At 35.2% G+C, this 22,046-nt stretch overlaps 2 protein-coding genes across 2 annotated transcripts in view; both read right to left on the bottom strand.

Moving 5' to 3' along the window:
* Nucleotides 1-100: 100 nt before the first annotated feature.
* LOC143216409 (uncharacterized) overlaps nucleotides 101-22,046 on the bottom strand; it is a 78,815-nt gene continuing 56,869 nt past the window's right edge. The window contains exon 4 of the mRNA XM_076439424.1: nucleotides 101-11,268. Coding sequence (XP_076295539.1) covers nucleotides 11,192-11,268 — 77 coding nt within the window. The 3' untranslated portion in view covers nucleotides 101-11,191. The remainder of the gene's footprint in view (nucleotides 11,269-22,046) is intronic.
* LOC143216410 (uncharacterized) overlaps nucleotides 12,637-22,046 on the bottom strand; it is a 47,158-nt gene continuing 37,748 nt past the window's right edge. Inside the window, exons 2-3 of the mRNA XM_076439427.1 lie at nucleotides 21,310-22,034; nucleotides 12,637-17,975 (exon numbers count right to left, since the gene is read on the bottom strand). Of these exons, the coding sequence (XP_076295542.1) occupies nucleotides 17,671-17,975; nucleotides 21,310-21,718 (714 nt within the window). The 5' untranslated portion in view covers nucleotides 21,719-22,034 and the 3' untranslated portion in view covers nucleotides 12,637-17,670. The remainder of the gene's footprint in view (nucleotides 17,976-21,309; nucleotides 22,035-22,046) is intronic.

Raw genomic sequence — 22,046 nt, 5'->3', positions numbered from 1 at the left:
TATTGTTATCCGTCTGATATAATTATCAGACTATACTTTGTTGAAGTGTGCATTTGTACGATTTCCATAAAGAATGATCAAGTGAAAATGAAAATGCAACTATGGACAACTAGCATGTATATTTTTTGCATTATATATAATACCCATTATACATAAATGTTATTACAATATATAAACATAAATCTTAATATCTCATTCATTAACATCTTGCAACGTTGTATGATACATATTTTGTAGTTGAGATAGTTATTATGATTTATGGCGGTAAAATCTTTTGTTTTTACGCCCTATATTAAATACTTAACTGCATCCGGGGTCGAGATTCGTAATCGGTGATATATGTATACACTCAAAAGAACATAAACAATGTCTTGTATTAGCAATCGTTCCAGCTGTAAATAAAATTACCTTCTCTACTTTCCTAAAAAATTATTATAATAGATACATATCTCTTTTAGTATAAATCAGTAGAAATGAATAAATAAATGATACAAAATTAATTCTATCAACAAACTGCCTAATAGTTCAATAAATGGTTGAATGAAAAATTCTTGACAAAAATATATATGTAGAGAAATTTTCCATTGTTTTTTTGGTGTATACATATACTCCCATAAAAGAATGGTGAATGTATGCATGTGTCACGTACGAATTCACTCACACGGTTCATTTATTTATTACTACGACTTCGAACTCGTTCTCAGATCGACATTTGATTAGCGAACGTGTAACGTGCTGCGTAAGCGTATAATAGTTAGTGTCCTACATTTTATTTATTATAATTGTAAAAAAACAATAATTGCGAGGTTATCATAATCTTTACAACCTGACGTCGTTCGATTACTTCCTAAATATATTGATTACATCTGTGTCTTCTAGTGCGAATCTTCAAATGCGAAACTGATTCTATCTTGGCTTAGGAGAATATTTATATAAAAAAAGCTAATATCCTCTGTAACTCTAAACAAACAATGAGAAAATCGTTTTCTCTTTACGTTGTTCTTCGTTAAATTCTCTATGCCGAAAGGAAGACGCAAGGGAGACAAGAGAAACAGCGTGAAAATTAATCACCTCGCAATTAAAAAATTCTGTAGACACTTCTAGCTTTATTGTTTCCTCGTTAAGTTTATTTACTCTGCAACAATATCACTCACGATACATCCCAACCGATCAGTGTCGCCAGATCAGTGTCCCCACTCTACCTTCCCCTTCTACGACGTTATTTTCCACGCTTCCGCAGCGACACGGTCACGTGACCAGTACTGGTAGAGAGAGAGCAACTCCTTTCCCTTAATTCTTGCTCCCTCCTCTCATCTGGCGACACTGCAACCGATACATCCACGTAATCACGCTTCCGCGGCGTCTCTCATTACTAGACTGCAGATTTTATGTATTTACGACAAAATTGAAAACTTCAATGTAAGACAATCGAAAGATCAAAAGAATTGATCAGTGTCCATGCATTATTTTCAACCTACTAAATTTATTAAAGACAAAAAGATACTCCTGTACCTTGGAAAGGGGCGCAGGAAACTGTTGCATAAAAATCCGCAGTCTATTTATCACACAGAAAACACGTGTGCAATTAGAGTAGCAGCACACTTCGATTGTCGAAGGAGACAGCTGCTCGCAATTAACATCTCAACACAACAGGTATTCTTCTTTTCATTTTGGCACACTCGCATTGTCCTCGAGTCAATAGTCAATCTAAAGGTTCTATCACCATTAATCGTTACAACGTTGCAACGATTCATGGCTCCATCCTCCCATAAAGTTTCCGGTAACGTAGGAACAGATCATGAAGAATCATTACAATTTTTCGCTACATCGGTTTTTCTCAGCAACTATTATCGCTCTCACTTGACAGCATAATTTTGTTGTCAGAACAAGATTTAAAGGAGAAGCAAATCATGATCCTGGATTCGCTATTCAATGTTCCTGTTGAACTTAACACGTTAAACGCTATGTTCGTCCCCGAGGAGAACTATGCTTACGCTTCTTTACATGGATTAAACAAAAATACGGCTAACAATTAATAAATTAACAATAAAATTAATAAAAGTAGCTCCGCGTTGAACGTGTTAATCTTTATTCACTACCTTGCTAAATTAATCAGTGCTCGCTAGAAAATTCTCGTCTAATACTCTCTTCTGTATTCAAAAATCAGCCGTTATTCATAGAGTTCTAATGAATAAACTATTGATGATGCAAAAAGAAAAGATTTAATAATTCTTTTAATTATTCCTGTTTAGATGTACTTCAGATATAAGAGTTTAATGAAATGTATATTAATACCAGGATACAATTTGTCTTCTGAATTGAGTGGTAATGAATAGACTGCGGATTTCGTGTATTTATGACAAGAATCAGATAAACATTCAAACAGTAAAAGGATTAAAAGAATTTAATCCATGCATCGTTTATATCATGCTAAAATTATTAAAGAAAGAATTTCTGTTCCATAAAGATCCGCAGTCTAATAATAAACGAAACCAGTTGATGTGCAAAGTTTTCTTATGGAAATGGATGTCGTTTAATTCCAGAAAAATTTGACAAGATGGACGTTCTCCTCACGAATAGGGTTGCTACGTCACTGTATTGAACACATGTTAATCCATACAGCAGCTTTGGGAACACATGCTGAACCAGGGGCGTATTATCTCTTGCTCCCACATGCGGATTCACTCGCCGGAAGATAGCTCAAGTAGAAAAGACTTCTCGCGTTAGGCCAAATCATTTTTCCGCGCTTTTCTTCGGCCGAGACCGTTCAGAGTGCTTTAAGAGGATTGGTAGTACTTAGGTACATCCGAATCGTTTATGCTCACCGTTCTTATTAAGCGGAGTTACGTAGCATACGAAATAAGGTTTTCCTTTCGAAAGGATGCTGACAGCATTCGTGACATACTTCGTGTTACCTAAGCTCCATGTATCCTTCTGTGTTTTCCGAACGAACCGTTGAAATGCAATATTGAATCATGCGAGTTTCATATTTTCTTTCCTGTGATTCGGTTTATGTTGATATTGTCCCAGCTGTTTATCTGACCAAACACTGTACTATAGGTCAGGCCCGGGCAACTTCCCCCACTCTCTACCTGTGTATCGGTTCACTATCAACCATTTCATGTTGCCCCTATCATGTTTTGCCTCGCGTGACTGTGAGGGTACCTGATCTCCCGCACCCTTTTCCTACACTCCATAGGAGTTTGGTGGGGAGGACCCAGGAGTAAGGAGAGTTGCCCGTGCTTGCGCTGTAGGTAACACGAAATGTGTGTCTGAAGTACTGTCTTTAATAACATGTTTGCAAAACTGATTGAACGCACAAGTATTAGGTTGTCCCAAAAGTTTCTTCCGGAATGTGATCCTTTAATATTGCTAAATAAATATTAGGTTGTCCGAAAAGTTGGTTTTCGATGCATGCACATAATGCAAATTCATATTAAGAAGTACTAAAAAATATTAACATAAACATTATCGTATTGTTTGTATTTATTTAGCGACATTAAAGGAACACATTCCGGAAGGAACTTTTGGGACAACCTAATACTTGCAATTCAAGGAGTTATGATAAGCATACGTTGACTATGGGTTTAAAAAAAAATACAGTAAATCCTCTATAAACGCAAAAAGGCTGTACACGATAAACGCAAAAAAAAATATCCCCTCCACTGTAGTAATTTGATCTCGGCTCGGGTATATCGGTGTGAACCACTACCAATGCGACGCGGAGAGTCGCAGTCGTCGGTACAGTTCAAAGGCCCGTGTGTCCTCACAATGTAACACCAATATTAAATCTTTTTTATTATTACTTATTTCTTTATGAAACTTTCACGAATATATTTCTGGCATTTTTCTAATTAAAATGAGACCAAACACGATATAATTTCAACTGTATTTAGTGGTTTAATTGACAATGAACGAGACGCGGAGAGAAGTTCAAAAAAATAATGTCTCGTCTACGATAAATGCAAACGATCCCCCCGAGGCTTTTGCGTTTATAGAGGATTTACTGTATATAAATTTGGATGAAATATATAATTGAAGAATGAGACAATTAATGTGCTGGATGTTAAAGTTTGGAGGAAACAATGTAGGACGACGTTAGAAAATATATTTAAATCTTTTATTACGATAAACTGTGTTGTGTTACTAGAGTTTTAATTGAATTATTCGAACAAGTTTTATTCAGTTCTTCAAATATTTTCAATAAAAGACTTTGTAATTATTTGCTAAAAAAAGATTACTTGTGCGTCCACCAATATAATTTCACTGCATGTCATGTTAGAAAAGAAAAGTGTTTCTGCACACTTGCAAAATACCGGATAATTCTTGTAAGTGAAAAAAGTGAACGGTAAGATTTCATGGAGAATGTACAATGGGAAATGGTGTTAACAATACACCTTTGTGACTATACTGTTTACGTACCTATAAATATACGTGGTTTTATAAAAAATATCTGAACCTGTTGTACAACATGGCACGTTTTCGAACTGTACCACCATTTAAGCCTCCCGTGTACTCGCAGTTTCGCATCGGAAGTCATTGTTTGATCGAACGTCAAGCTTATCAATCAGGTGACTGAAACTTTCAGAACAATAACACCCCTATCTATTATTCTGAACTTGTTGAACAGTTGGTACGTAAACATCGTATCACTCAAATGCTGTAATCTACCCATCGGATATGGTCCCCTATGTTCTTTCCTATTTCTCGACGTGAAAGAGACTGATCGAATGAATTTTTACAATATTGACTCATGAAAGCAAAATATATTGGTATATATTAATAGACTGCAGATCTTTATGCAAAATAAAAATTTTCTACATCCATTACGAGCAACAGGAGTTTAATAGACTTCTTCTCTCAATAATTTTAGTAAGGTATAAGAAGACAGTGTTCTTTAATTTTTCTAATGTCATTCCTGTTTGAAATTTTGTCATAAATGCATAAAATCCGCAATTTACACATATATTAAATAACTAGATTCCGAGATATGCATGTAACAGTGGTGAGACATAGGAATCGATGTATTCGTTCAAACGAAGCTTATTTTAACACTAGAATTACAAAGCCATCAAAATGGCGGATTCAACATTTTTTAATTTACAATTATTGAGATTATAAAAATGTATTTATGAGGAATTACCGAATAAATTTTATTTTTTTGGCATATATCATAATATTCTTGATATTTGTATCAGGTAATGTAAAATAGTCACTCTTTTAGTGTTCCGTAAATCTACTGTTAATTAAAATATTTGAAGGTTTAAGTCGCATTTTCAGGTTCAGATTTTCTTTATCAAACCACGTATACGTCAACAACTTGCCTTATTAACTGCATTATATTTATTTTATCATTCGTTTTAAGCGAGTGCAACAAGTTTCTCGAGTATTCAAAGAAGAAACGATAAAATCTTCATTTTGTTAACAAAGTTCTGTTTTGGGATGTAAATTTAGTTTTACAAGATACCTTAAGACAACTCGTCGTGCAAGGGGCGACGGTGGATTGTGCGACGCAGATACGTTACAAAAGCTTCCCAAATTCCTCCAAGTTAGCCATTGTAAACGCTTTGTGCAATTTTTAAGGGTAGGTCTCCGTTAATTGTACAAACTGTCTGCTCAGTAGAAGCTTCTTCGATCTCGACGAAAAGCAACAACCTTGAAAAAGGCCGATATTCAGAGATTAGTTATAAGATTTTATATCGGGAATGAAAAACTGAAATTTCTGATTGTTAAACTGTGTTCAAAGTTGAATATAAATGCTTTCTTTTAGCGAGAGCGTACACATCAGTGATAGACTGCGGACTTTGTGCATTTATGACAAAAATGTGTAGATGAAATTTAAAATAGTAAAATGACTAGAAAAATTATGCTCATGATATTGAAACTGTTCAATACACAATGAAATTTTTTTCTATTTGACTGTTTATGTATAGACGACCAAAAACGAATATGTGACATTAAAAATAGTAAACAGATTATTATATTATTTTTACCTCACTGAAATTATTTAAAAAATTATGAATATTTGACTCTTATTTCTTAGAACAGATATGTGTAGATCATTTTTATATTGTATAAAGATCCGCAGTCTACTTAGCACAATCTGTATCATTTACGTAGGAGATTAAACAAATAAAAGAAATGCAATTTTGGGATACACTTAAATCGAAAACCGTTCGATTCTCGAATTCTTTTTAAAGAAACTCCTCTAAATATGGTTTCTCGTTGGAAAAAGCTTTGTGACAGAAGTTCATGGTTTTATAAAACAAGGGTGACATCTCATAAGGACGGCTGTCTTCAGAGTAATAGAGGAATAGAGTATTAGCATAATTGATAATTCGGCGCAAAAGACAAGAATTGACGAGATAGAAACTGCTTGAGCATCGATGGATAAAATGATTTATTCATCATACTGTGATCACTACTATGACTAATACTGTTTTAGTATACATTATGAACGCCGAGCGGTGCGTGTCAATAATTCCCTCCGATATTACAAACTTTATATCAATTTTTATTCTAACAAATATTATTTATTTCTATTCGCTCATATATCTCCTTATAATACCTTCGATATCTGGCTAACCTTATACAATATAAGTTGCACATTATAATATTTACTCTCTTTAGGTAATACCTGTCAAAATCTCATTAGCGAATGTTGCATTACCAAGAAATATTTTATTTGCTTCGTATACAAGCAAGACGAATCGTTCCATACGCAGTCGGAAATAATAAATGTTCACGTTCGACATTTTGGAATTGAGCGAACCTTCAATTGTGATCTTATTCGGTATATTTTTAATTCTAGAAAAGATAGACTTTTATCAACCTAAGGCAAAAGTTATTTTATTGTTTTAGGTCAAGCACATCCTCCATCGGTTCTCTTCCATCCATCGGTTCAGTAATTATTCAATCGTCTCGTCTATTGAAAATTATTCATGCTAAACTACTTACCAGGGACCATCCACAAGTGGCAATTTAAAAACTCCACAGAGATGGAGCACTGAAAATTATTAGTCACGTATCCCCTTTATTGGCAATCGTCCATACTGAAGGGGCGAAAACAGCTCTCAAAATTTCGAGTGGGAAACCTATTCGATCGAACAGGAAATTGCAAAACTGTACAAAAAGATTGAAGCTGTAAGAATGTGAACTTTCAAACGACGTAATCGTTTAACTAAACTTTTCGAGAAATCCTTTATTTAAAACATGTGTGGAAAATGAACATCTAACACATATTAAAATAGGGTAATTTACCTAATTATAAGAATTGTTTAGAAAGGAAAGATAGAGAGAGTCACTTCCATCTTTTCAATAGACGATTGCCGATAGAAAAACACGTCTAATATTTTTCAATATTCTAATTTTCTATCGTGTTTCAGCTAAATCGATGGTAATCACTTCGAGATGGTCACTAAAAAGCGAAGTCTCAAAAACTGTAGCATATACATGGTGTTTACATTATTTCTTGTCAACATTTTTAGTTTCTGTAGCTTTGCCAATAAAACTACTAAATGACCATAGCAGGAAAGATTTATATTATTTATATCATTCCTGGCTCTGTATCACTTGTGAGATTACTACATTCGTTTTGGAAGTCTCGCTTATTTCATAAAAATTTATTTAATTTTAAGAACATATTACAGATGCAGTAGAACTTTTTTCTCTTTTTCATTTATGAGGATACGAGGTTTAGTAATAACGCAAACATCATGCATAGTATTATAAAGTGTCAACATTTTTTAGATAACGTTTGGATGTTAGTTTGACTAATTTCCAATCTAAAAGTGGAGAGGGAAGTTATTTTATATTAATCCTGAATGAGATGCAGTGAAAATCATTCTGATTGAAGCGCAGTTCTGATATTGACGCAGTTATGAATTAATATTTACGCATTAGAGAATTAAAACGCATTCCAGATACCAGAAATCATTTCCTTCTTTTGAATAAGAGAATTTTTGATAAGATGTGTTGAATATAAACGATTACGTTGTCATTATTTCATTAAGTTCCCCAATATATTTTCAATTTAATTTATGAAGTTGAATCCAAATCGAAGTCTAACTGAATTAATATTACCATTTCGTAAATAATTATTCAACTCGCAAATTAGTTTAATTTATTTATTCATTAATTGTAGACACATGCTGGCGTAAGTATGAATAAAACAGATGATACTTGTGTTTCATATTTACAACCTGAGGCACGCATTGCATAATTATTCAAAAACTGTTAAAGTTTTATATGGTACCCCAGTAAAAATTACAACTTGTTAAAATAACTTGTCAATTTAAAAATTGTATAGTACGTTTCAGTTCGATGAAAAATGTTCCGAATGATTTTGGAATTCAGTAACTATATTTTGAAATTTTGCGTATGAGGAAATTACGCCATGGAAAAACATCAAAGTATTTCAAGCATCGCATCAGGATTCAATATATTTTAGGCCAATCTAAACAAAATCATATCTTCTAAAAAATTTGTTTAAGCATCCAAGCCTTTTTCGCAGAGGCACATGTGTACGTTTCAAAATAAGGAAACATTCATTCGTCGCTCTTCGAATAAGGATACACGCACACACACGCACACACACAGTCTAGTAGAAAGAAGTATTGTATTCGGATAATGGAAGTCCTACTTCATATTCTTTACACAGTACATTAAACAACATTCCTCGAAACAAGTCGTCGACGCGTTTATTTACGAGTGCTATTTGTATAGCTCAAAGGGGATGGACGATCAAAGGATTAATTACATTTCACTGTGAAATGAACTCCGTTGAAAAAAAGACTATTGCTTCCACGTTCAATTAGTTACTGGAAGATACGTATGCTAGAATGTAACAAAAAAGAATTTTTTAATCGCACTGCTACTCTTCTTACTGTACAAAATCTTACATGTAAATAATGCTCGCTCTTCCTTGTCCCGTGCTACGATAACGTAATTTTACAACAGACGCCGTTTCACCTAACTCGAGACAGTTTATATTTTATAAACAACCGACAACAGCAATTATACCGTCTACTCCTCTAAGGATCAATGCTCGATGCTAAATATACAGTTCGTTTACAAGGTTTCATGCGTGATCGTGTAACAACAGCTGAAATCATACGAACATCTCCTTACGAATAAACAATAGACAAAACAATGTATTAGGCTGGTGCAAAAATAATATTCATCAGTTTGTACTTTAGTGGTTTTTCTGAAACAACGTCCTATCTTATTACTAGATCGCGGATTTTATACATTTATAACAAAAATGAGAATTTAAAGATGCTGCTGTATTTTCAACCTAGTTACCATATTGAAAAAGAAAATATTTCTGTTTCAATCCAGTTTCCTGCAATTCAGGTAAAAAATTGTTATTTGAACAAAGATCCGCAGTCTGCTTATTACATTCGTATAGTAGGTTGTTGCATATGAAATGTCCGACCTTTTAACAGTAACGTTAAGCAAACATAACTCCGTCTAAAATATACAGCTTTCAAAACTGAGAACGAAAACGGCGATTATTTTTGCACCAACCTAATATCTCCCTCGTAACACTCGAGTACATGGATTATGTCTTAAAGTGGAAGACTTTCGCGAAGTATAATAAATTATATCGGCGTTACGTGTCCAAGTTGACGCGAGTGAAATTAATCAGACATCATAATCTCACTTGAGAGTAACACTGGTATCGGGAACGAAAATACAAGTTCCAAAAACCGTTTCACATGATTTTAATAACTAAACGACTCCGTAAACTTCATCATCCTCAACAAACACTATTCCCTCACCCTCTCTTTCTTAAAATTGTCTTTTTCAGCAGCTCCAATGGAATAACTTTCGTAACAATTTTTTGCATTCGTATGGAATGAGAAGAGAAGACTTTGTTGCAAAAATATTAACATTTCGATCTTCCTTCCAACAGAAATTCGTTCGGAATTTCACTCGTACCCTTCAACTACTTGCTTTCGGTCGATTCGTAGACTAATATTAAATCGTTTAGAAAACTCTGTGGATTGTTCATCGAAGGCTATCAATTGTTTTTTACAAATTAGGTATTCAAAAGGTAGACTTCAATGCAGAGAGACTTTAAAACAATTCTTAAACAATTTTTAAAACAATCGTCTAAAACAATTGATTGGGAAGCTTACGATGACAATATTATAACTGCAGAGACACGTGAACATTGGTACAAATCGATTAAAGAAGGAGATTTTGATTTATCTGATAAGAAACACATTATGAGGAAGACTCATAAGTTGAAAACAGCCAAATAGTTACTTCTGCGAAACGAATTATTACTTTTCTGCAAGAGAGACCGTGCCAACCAATGTCGACAGATCAAGACTCGTGTCCCCACTCTACCTTCCCGTCACGTGACGCGAGTCCGGTACTCGCAGAGAGAGGGTAACTCTTTCCCCTCACTTCGTGCTCCCTCCGCTCATCTGGCGACACTGCTGCCAATGAGCTTGCAAAACAGTTGGAGGAAGGCAAAGTAACCGATTCAAAAAATTGGACAAGATGCACGAATTATTTTAAACAGAAAATCCGCAGAACTTTCTGAACGACCGAGTATTTTGTGAAAAATTAAACCGAGTTCTTACGTCGAGCAAAACGTTCGTGTATCAAAGGAACACGCGATGAAATATTATATTGTTTTTGACTTCGTCGTAACAAATTTCGTACAATCTTTAACTCGTCGTAATAACATTAATAACGAGCTGACCAAAGCGACACGAATTTAACACGCATAGTTTCGTATTCTTTGCATGATTTCTCGCAAAAATGTACTTCCGACTATGCGATCCGAAAAATGAACTTATACACGTCCTTTCTAAACGAAAGAGACAAAGTCGCAGAATCGATTCTACCTTGTAGATCTAATTAGAGGTCCGTATTAATGGCGAAATCGACAAATTGACCGTATACACAGCACTAATACGAACAAATGAAACTCGGTATCTCTGTGGCTGTATCTAAAACGTCCCAAATACAATCGTAACTCTACTGTCGTAGGAAAAGTTCAACGCCGTTCTCGAAAAGCGACCGTCAATTTTGGCGCTCCGGAATGAGGTTGCCATTGTCCTCTCCCATTTGCGGTTCCTGTTCCAAATTCACTTCGTTTCCTCTTCCTTCTTCGGGCTAAACTTTCGTCCGAATGTGCATCAAAACAAGCGATTTTTCCCTCGGAACGAATTTCTTACGGAGGTACCGTTGTGTTTTCGGCCGAGTAGTCCCTGTTGAGAGAATTCAACAGTTCCTCGTTTTCCTTGCGCACTGAAAACATAAGTATACGTTAATACTGGCATACTTCTGCAGTGGATCCTAAAAATATTTGAACTATACATTTTGGGTAATTCAAAGGGTTATAATTTTGTAAATAAATATTGTACAGTAGCAAACCTAAACCCGTTTTAAATCTTGAAACCTCTATTTTCATAATCGATATTTCTTGTCTAACATATATATTTTTGCATGATCTAGTGAATGGAAAACCCATAGAAAAATGTGTTTTTAGTTTCCCACTTGCTTTATCATGAAAAATATGATATCCTACATTTGTTGGAAGAAAATGAATGATGGGTTGCAAAAGTAGAGGCTTCGAGTTTCAAAAATGAATCTAGGTTTAAATATTGACAATTTTTCAAGAATCGAAAATTTAGTATTCAAATGCTTTTTGGATCCACTATTTTTCGTCTAAAAATAGGAAAATATTTTTCGTCTTGCTAGAAAACACGTAATTAAAGGACATTAATAGTAAAGGATAAAATATATTGCTACTTGAAAGAAGGCGTTTGTGTGTCCCAAAGTAAATAGATGAACAGGATGAATTTTTTTAAACATTATGACTCTTGCCTACAGGAAATAGAATCGAATATGATGAATGTTTATAGTTGTGTATGTAAAAGGACATAGTTGCCCGTTTGAAAGGACTACGTTCATAAAAGGATACGTTGTGTATGTACACAAGTGTGCAATGATCGGTGTTTCAAAAATCATGTCGCAGCCAAAAATGATTTGATGAAGAATCGTACATGAAATATAAAAGCGGTATGCCTGAGAAAATAGAATTTGAAAATTCGTCAGGAACGTGTGTTTTAGATTACAACTGATTACCGTGTCTGTATTCTATTTATTGGATTGGCAAGAAAGTAATATCGGTATTTTAAGGTGAAATAAAACCGAATTTCTTTATTCACAAGCGATGAACTTTAATCAATAAAATATTTTCTTATTTAATCTTTTTGGCAAATGATCAACGAACAAAAGCGAAAAATCTTATTCATTAAAGTTCATTGCTTGAATAAAAAAATTGGGCTCTATTTCACCTTAAAATACCGAAATTACTGAAAAAATAGCAATACATAGAATGATCGTGATAACAAATCTGGAATAGTAATGGTATGCGGCAAATTTTCAAATTCGATTTCTTTAAATTGAGGTCCTCTATGCGCAAAGCCTATACTAAATATTGTATTTGGTTTTACATTAAGTATATTCTATTTGAAAATAAATCTATATTTTCTATTTGACTTTGCTATTTCATTTGGTACCACTTAAGGAATTCTTAATCCGAGTGTAAGGTTGGATGACCTTCAAAAATGGACTACAAGGTCAGCCGAACAGGTTGCTATGGGAATTACCGAAAAATTCTGTCAAAATGGTACGGTGTTGTACTTCAGACCGCCTTGTTCTGATGTCTAAAAACTACAGTGAACTGACAGCAGGCTCTGGACTGTGAACATTAAACTGTCTAACCGGCATCCGTGATCCCGTATTGATACCTTTAAAGTTTAAATACATTATATAATCATCAATTCATCGAACCAACTTCAAGTTCTTCTTTAAAAATTTTTTACTGTTGATTGTACAGACATTTTTACCTTTCCAAAATGTTCTGTGTGGTGTTTTCTAAACGTTACAAGTGAGTTAGAAGTTCATACAAGTTGGAGAATGAATAGTAGAATGATAGCAGAAATATGTGCATTAAAAGTATACGTATCAAATTGACTTTGGTCAGTGTTATTAGAAACGTAAATTAATAATCCTGATGAATCGAGGTCTGAAAACAAGAACTGTGATAAAATATATGAAACTGACTTTATTACTGATCTAATAAAGTCTTTACCGAAGAAAATTCATTTCTGCTAGTTAAATTAATTACTGTTAAATGCCACTCTAACTTAATTTCTTAAGTACGATGGATCGATAGACTGATCCCCCGGTTTTGAACGAGAAACGAAAAAGAAGTTATAGGTGTTATTAACATTATTTATTATCGTGTATTTCCGGAAAAAAACCGTTTGAAATATTAATTCCCCAATCAAGCATTTAGGAAGCAATCATAGCGACAGACAGCATTCAGTTGATTCATTGAGTACAATGAAATAATAATGTGTTGATTGAGGAAATAAATTGACAGACATTATTCATTCTGTCTAATAAAAGTACAGTATTTACATCTTTTTCATCCATCTTTCAAAATCGGGTGATTATGTGAAATTATTATCGACATTAAAATCCTCTCACACAAAAGTAGATGTATTACATTAGTTTGAAGAAACTAGATGATTTGATGAAACTAGAAATATTTCCACAAAATTGTAAGTCCGACAAATAAATTATGTTTCGATACAAGAAATTAATCTCTTGGATTGATGAATGTAAATTAATCAAATCTAATCTAAAAGATTCTCCAGTATCGATCAGTTTTGTTTGTGAAAGACCGAAATCCGAAGTGTTCTCTATACAGGGTGTCCTAAAAATGTTATACTTCCTTAAAACGTGATTTGAAGTAACTTTTTTCTTTGCGAACATGTTCTCCGCGGCTTTGTTATGGAGTTATTAACGAAAAATATGGGCCAATTAGAGCACGGCTACGACTTCTTGATTGGTTCGTGTTTTTCACTAATAACTTCTTAACAAAGCCGCGGAGAACATTTTTGCGAAGGAAAAAGTTACTTCAAACGACGACCTCAGCAATCCCCTCGTTTAAGTAAGAACAACATTTTTGGAACATCCTGTATAATTAAATTGTTGAGACTATCCTAATAGTCTAACTAAAAATGTATTAAACACCTACGACAATCATCAGGTGTATTTGAAGATAGTGACATATAAACAATTTTCCTTTTTTCATAATTTTGTGGAAGCAAGTTTTTAGAAAACTGTTGCCTCGCGTCAAAAATTGAAGGTAGGTATGCTTTCGTTCGAGCTGAAGAGAAAAAGTATTTCAGCAACATCAACTTCAAATTAAAACTAAACGAAGTTAAGAACAACGTTTGAGAGGCACTTGGAAGCGTGCACCATAATTCTCCAGAAAACTAAAAAGAAGAACATTATATGAAACCGGAGGAGAAGCTTTCATGAAGTACTTTAGTAACAGTGTACCTTCGAAACCTCGTTTCACTTTGATTTTGTTTCTGAAGTCATGGAAACAGTTTCTGATAAATACAACGAATGGTTTCGAAACAGTAAATAATGGACAATAAATAGTTCGCTTAACCAACACTTAAACGCAACAAAAGGAGAATGAAATACGAAATAATTTAATCTTTTAAATTATCATATGGTAACAACAGATCAATACGAATTCATCTATTGCTCAATATTCTTAAAACAAACGTATCTATTGTTTAATATCTGAACAGTGACATCTGAACTTTTTGTGAGAGTAAAAAGTTATTTGTCGATTATTATAAGTAGTCTACACAAAAATGCTATTTTAGGTTGATCCTTCCAGTTTAACTATAAGTACGTAACTATAAATGTTCTTATACAATTAGGCAGATATGAATCGCTTTTTTAAAAAGTTATACTTTATTCCGTCAGCCTTAAATGAGTTGTTTAAAATACAACTGCCTTTTTACGGTGACAAGTTGCCTGCGTTTGAAGTCAACAAAATTGTATTACGAATTATCGCGGACAGGAAAGTAATAATTGTATTCAATATTTTAAGAAATTTTTAGTTCAAAAACTTTGTTACGGGTTTTTTAAATTGTTTCAAATTTAAAAATTGTTTATCCCACAATTCGAATGAGACCACTCTCTTAATCCTCAAGTCAGTAGCCAATATTTCAATATTGCATCCAATAAAATTAAAATCTACAACAATTTTACAACTCACTATTAAAAGATGTTAGCATATTAAAAGGAATATTAAAGAAGTTTAAAAAAAGAAATTGAGAGTAGTTCTCGGGTACTCACATAAGGCTTAAGAGTTAAAGTTGAAATAGGTAGCTATTCCGGTAATACTAAACGAGCAGTCATTAACCAGGTCGGTTTTCGACAGCAGCACGTCGAAAACAGAACGTATGTTAAGTGAAGTTGAAGACTGATGGGGAGGTGTTCTTCAGGTTTGGAAGGATTTATGATAGGCACTTAAAACGCGTACGGTAGCACAAGGGGATGATATATAGGGCTAAGCGCAACTGTCGTCAGGTGGTGATCACGTTAAGTCATCCAAGTTATCGATTGTCACGTGGATATTTCAGGAGAATAACGAGAGAAAGTTAGGAACGTTGAGTAGTTTTGAAGTTGTGTTGCTTAAAACATTGCAGCATTATTCGTAGAGTGTGTGGCTACGAGGCCGGGAAGGCAAGGCTGTTTCTTCTTATTGTTAGTAAGAGGATTGTGTTAGACCACACATAAAATCGATACTTTTTGCTTTAATCAATAATGCCACAAAGGGATTACAGCCTTTGGGCAATCATTTTTTAGAAGAGACCAATATTTTCTATTAAAAAGGAAAAAACATTATCTTAACACAAACCTAAAGGATCATCGTTTGCCTTTCAGCTAACGTTTATGATAAATAACTATGGCACGTGTCAACAGAGACTACTTGACAACGCATATGTTTTCATGATCCGCAGAATTTGATAATATTTCACGTCTACCGAATAATCTGGTAAACGGGAAAACATTTTTTGTGATCGTCAAACAAAAGAAACACTGATTAGTTGTTTTAAAAATAACGTTAGAGTGATCCATATGAGAGTGATAATCGTAATAAACATTGCTACTGTAGATTCGATTCAATGAGGTACTTATTCTAGTGCTAACTCCTAAAGTATCATGTTATCGCATTAATCGAGTACCGAAATAGGATTAGCAATACATCTGCTTGTTATCAAATTACGCAGTGTCGATAGAACGTGATTATGAGGCACTCGTGAAGATGTGAATCTGGATGTATCAGTCTGTATCGATCAATGACAAAATTGTGGAAAAATTAATATATTTTCGATTCTATTTCTTTTGAATAAAATTACCAAAATTTTTATATAACTTACTTTTATAATACTTTTAAAAGAATGTTAAATTAAAATGAAATACCTGCATTCATAATTCATAATGATATATTAATATGAAATGATGCAATTGTAGCCATTAATTATAAAACTTAATGCTATTTGGTTAAAGTAAAGTGTCTATTTTGTAAATATAATATTAGAGATTTTTCATTGTTAATTTGCCCCTACACAGTTCTAATATATTTGTAACATCCTTTCTTCTAATTTTCTTATTTTATTAATATTCCAATACTATAAATGGTAATAGATATTACGGTATCATTATTATTTTAATTGAAATTCTATTAACGACACAACGAATATTTCAACTGAAAAGTTCAATTTCCAACTCGTTTGCTAAAATGGTCCAGCATTATTGCAATGCAAATCGATACAAAACGAAATGGGCGGTAAATGGAATTTTTTTTAGAATTTTCTTATACCACTTTCGTTATCACAGGCACATAATCATCTGCAGTTGAACATCCTGTATATACCTTTCTTAACCGAGCGTCCGGTATTCTCACGCCTAACTAAGGCAGGGTCTGGTAGGTACCCTTACTGATGAATCCATTAGCAGAGCCAGGACGAAACGCTCTTTTCCTTTTCTTCTCCCCGTTTCAATCACCTTTTCATTCTCATTACAGCCATCAGAAAGGGAAGTAAAATAGCTGAACACTTTCATCATAAACTCATTTAGCCACAACTGTGTTACACGAAAAACAAATTTATATTTATGCAACAGGAATAGCATTCCTCTCGTTTTAAATAGTCGTAACACAACAAAATTCCATACGATACTTCCAAACAGTGCCAACATGTTTGTGAATTTTTCTGATTAAAAATTAAAACGAGACCAAACATGATATAATTCAGAACATATTTACTTGTTCAATTGACGATTCAATATAAACTCTCGTCACGAATATATTGGTAAAAGTTTGATTAATGAAAATTATGAAAACGAAAAAGTTTTATAGTTGGATTAGTATTGTCTTATGTTCAACGTTAAGGCACGAAACCAAAAAATAGTACTTTCCCTTTCGGATAGCTTGCGAGCACATGAAGCACTCAGAAGTCCGTGCAGCAGAATATAGGAGGTGACAAATGGGCAATACATACACACTTCATGATTCAATTAATAAGTATTATCGATGGTATCTCTGAAATGTATGTGCTAAAACCGCTGCATAACAAATATTTATCTGTTATACACAGTAATTCGTAATGATCTGTCTCTTTCGTTAAACAACTCATTCGGACGATATAATCCGAGGTATAACTTTTTAAAAATGGGTGTACCTACTTCTTGATATCGGTTAATATTTTGTGTGATTCAAATTGTATTTGTAAGTATTTAGTTAGAACTACTATGTTGAAACGATTAATTACGTGGCGCTCGATGTTCAGCAAGTTCCTTAGACCCTGCAGGGGGTCTCAGAAAAGTACTTTGCGTTAACGTAACCACCACTGCAAGAATCGATGCAACCAGAAGAAAAATAAACGTTCCCAGGATGATCATCGTGATTCGGCGATGTCGTCTTGCTTGTTCCAAAGTCTCGGCATCTTCCGCACTTCCTCGCACCTCTTTTACTTCGTCCTTTACAGGACGAACAGAGTCCTTTCTACGAGCATTGCTCGCTCTGCGAGACTTTGCTGGTCTGACCGAGCTATTCCTTCTACCATTGCCTAAAGATTATAATTATTTGATCTTAGTTTACAGTTTGTTCGATCCCTTTCAAAATATTATTACAAAATTAACATTAATGTTAATCAATCATAGACAGTTGTAATAATTTCCAGACATGCTGCTTTCCGAGGACAATATTAATCAATGCCACACGAATGAGATTCTGTGAGTTATACCTACACGGTATAATATTACTGTGACGAACAATAGTAATCGCAAAGTGAAAATCAATTTTTCACTGTGAAGTAAAAGTAAGTAAGGGAACTTTTAGTATTATAATTAATGTTATTGTAAGAAACACGAAATGTTTTAGTGCGAAGATTTTATCGAGCTCTTTGCACCGAAGTGCGAGCTGCCGTTGAGCATAGTTCGAGTGTTTATTTTGCATAAATTCAACAGTTTTTCCCGGATTCGATTTCGCAAACGTTACACGGTAGCCAACTAGCATTGTTTATTGATCGTTCGAATCTCGAATATCGACCGACTTTCGCGTGCTCTTTCCGGCCGCGTCCAACATCTTGCACTACTCAAACACAAGCGATCTATACAAACACGCATTCTCGAAGGCTTCCTGCAACATTTCGATAGCTTCAGAGTAGTTAATTTCGTTTCTAACACAAAATTTAATGCAAACTCTTTGCTCGGTAAATTTAGACGCGATTGAAATCGTTGAACACCGAAATCCTGTCTCGTAAACGCATTCGCAGTTCGCGGACTGGTCGAAAAATCTGATCTCGCGAATATGTACACATCCATAACAGATCTAGACAGATTGGATTACACGAATATGCAAAGCTGTAGACGTTGAAAACCAAGCAACTGCGTACACAAGATGATAACCTAAATAACTACAACCACTTGGTTTAAAGCAATAATAAATAAATAAAAACTTGTGAGTTTTGATTGACGTTTTATCAAAACTTCATACAATCCTCAGGGTGAAAATTCATTCAGTTTCTTTGTTTTGGCAGTAGAAAACGTGTAATTCGTTTCATTCCATTATATTCCATTGAAATTTGGTAATATTGCAACGAGCTACAACCGAAAAATAGTGAAAATGAAACCTTTTCATTCCCAAAAGTTATTCTGATTTAAAGGGTGTTAAACGATTTCACGAATTCTGTATCTCACTAGTAATCCTGCCAAGAGTTGTGATTAGGATCTTCTCACATTTGCACTAATGTCCTTTCAGAGGTTGTACCATCTCCACAAAATGGTAGCGAAGCAGTTTGGACGATGTTTATCAGCCAATCTCCCCGAGGAGATCTACCCCCGGGGTATAGAATTTATCATAGCTATGAAGATGATTTGACCATGATACCGACTAAGCAGATAAATCCATCTTCTCCGTGAAGTTTGAAGCTGTCACCAAGATATCAATCGTCTAACCTGGCGACGATCTCTTCAATTAATCAATTGTAGCGCCATTTTGTAGAGTTTCCTGCAATGGATCCAACAGGTTCAACTTCTACGTTAATGAAATGCACACAGGATACTTTTTCTCTCTCGAAGTTCTTCCGTTTAACAACATTAATTTTTTATTATGTGATATCGTAGCACACATTAAGACAAGTTCACCGACCATAAAGTCTTCTGGTTTACATCCTGAAACTTTTTTTATAGACTTCTTCCTGAGGTTATAAAACGGAGTGTAAAACTTCTTTTTTAATTTTACAAACCCGAACTTCCTTTCCACAGTCATTCGAATGTGACTTTGTAAAGGGAACTCACTTTTTCCGAATGACCTGTTCAACAATTGGTCGGTTGTTTCTTATCGTAATTTTATGACCGCTCGTAACAGCATTTATTGTTAGCTATGTTCCCAGACTGCGGATTTTATGTATTCATGACAGAAACGATTGGGCGAAACTTAAAACAGTAAAAAGGTTAAAAGAATTTAAGGGTATCGGTATACTATATTCAGTATACTATATTCAATTTTTATTGGACTCCCATATCTAGGAACTGGTGCACAAATTTTCATTTTGCATCGAGTTCCGCAGTCTACTTATCACATAGTGACATTCGATGGTCAGTACTTCGATGCTCATTTTCACGTCTCTTCTCTTCGATTGGAAAGCTGAAGTCTACAAACATCGACCAAGGACCACTGATGATTCGAAGGCTACTATACGCCAAGAAATTGCAGCAATACCGCCGCAAATAACCCGCCGGGTGATGCAGAGCTTCAAAAATCGATTACGAATGTGTATCGCGAATGAAAGCCGCCATCTGGAAGATATCATATTCAGAACTACGTGAAAACCTGCATGTATTGCCGCTGTTTGTATAACCATAAGCAGTACATGTTTCATGAGAAGAGACTTCGCGAAAAGTCACCGAAAGAATTTTCACTTGTCGTTCAAAACACGACAAGAAACAGTAAACGAACATCAGTAAACTAGTCATCGTGGACTTCTCAATGTGCGAATGCATTACGATGGCATAAAAGTTGAGAAGACTCGTGTTGCCATAATTCCGCATTGCGTTTATATCCCGTATCACGGACAAGACTCTCGAAGCAAGATCAACCGCAGCAGAGGATTAGACTGTCGAGGGAGCATGCACTATAGCGAGCCTAATCGAACGTAATTAGCCGATAGGCATTGTTGCAGATCGCAGCCAATCGAAGGAATAATTACCAATCGAGGTAAGAGACGACTTGATTGTACAAAATGCAATCCGATAGCCACAGTTTGTTACTGTTATTGTTTTCCACAATTAGAATCCATTGAAAATGATCACGAATAAAACAAGCTTCTTTAAATACTTTTTGGATCCACTGCAGAATCGACCGTTGAAATCGTACTAGATTTCACGAGACACGCCGGATAGGACACGTAAAGATCCAAATCTAATTGTCAGGCGTTTCTTTCTCGTTGACAGGGATGATTCAAACGACATGCCTACGTTATCAGTTCGATACGCTTTTCAATTACTTTCGAGCATCACCGTGAATTCGGTGTTTTTTTTTTAGAACTCGACAGTTTTCGTGGAGCTCTTCTATCGCGTGTCACTCACAGAATCTCATTCCGGACGATATGATTCGAACTCTATCAGTTTTCACCGAGTTATCGCGAACGTTCAAGTCCTCTTTCCCGAAACATAAAGGCACGGCAAAGAATGAAGTGGTGTTGTACAAAGGGTTTATGCCAGTCCAGTGTCAATCAAGGCATTGTTCCCCGAATCTTTTTCCACGTGCGATACGTCGAAACCGATCAATTTGATAACGCAATTAGCGAACGCGAAATCGTTATTACGTCAGCGAACGCGAGCGGAAACTACGCGCGTTTCTCATCGATCGAAAAGTCTGATGACCCAATTGTTTCCTACCTAACGGCGTTGGCCTGCTGCAGCTGTTTATCCTCGAACGGCTGGATTGCACGCTGGAACGCCGGCTGGACCGAGACTGCAGATCAACTTCCGAATGCTTTCTGCTCTGCCTCTGGCTGCCGGTTTTTGACCGTGCGGGCATGCTATGTCGCAGTTCATCGTCTGAACCCGGCATATAAAGCGCCGAATGTTCGCCCAACTGGAACCCGGTCGCATCCAAACTGGGGGCACAGATGGACGAACGATCCTCCGGAGGATACGACGCGTCGCAATTGTACAAACGCTGGGATATATCCGGGGACGGGTTGTAGGTTGGGTCCAACGACGCGTCGTCAACGTAGAAGATCTTCCGCTCGGATGATGAACGGGACAACCGACGATTGCTCGAATCCCGCCTTTGTTTCGACATCGTTCACTAGTTTTGTGTAATTCACTTTTCGAATAGTACAATATTTTCTCCGTAACTGTGGTGAAGGTCTCTACCGTAACTGTTCAAATTTTAGCCCCACCACCGGGGGGATTCCCCTTGGAACCAGTCAAGCGGTAAACACGCGTGACGATCGAGCCAGCGAGGAATCGTATATCGATGACTCACACTAATGCAGGTGAAGTAAATTTTGCTATGTTTCTAATTAAGCTTTTCCTTCATGTGAAAGTAGGTAAAACGTGTCTAATTAAAATTATACAGTCATTACATATAAAAGTTAATTGTGGCGAACTTTTGTCTAGAATGTAAG

Source organism: Lasioglossum baleicum, chromosome 15, assembly GCF_051020765.1.
Source record: "Lasioglossum baleicum chromosome 15, iyLasBale1, whole genome shotgun sequence".
NCBI classification, from domain to species: Eukaryota; Metazoa; Arthropoda; class Insecta; order Hymenoptera; family Halictidae; genus Lasioglossum; species Lasioglossum baleicum.
Note: the sequence above shows the minus strand (reverse complement) of the source record. Positions and strands in the feature narration are given on the sequence as shown.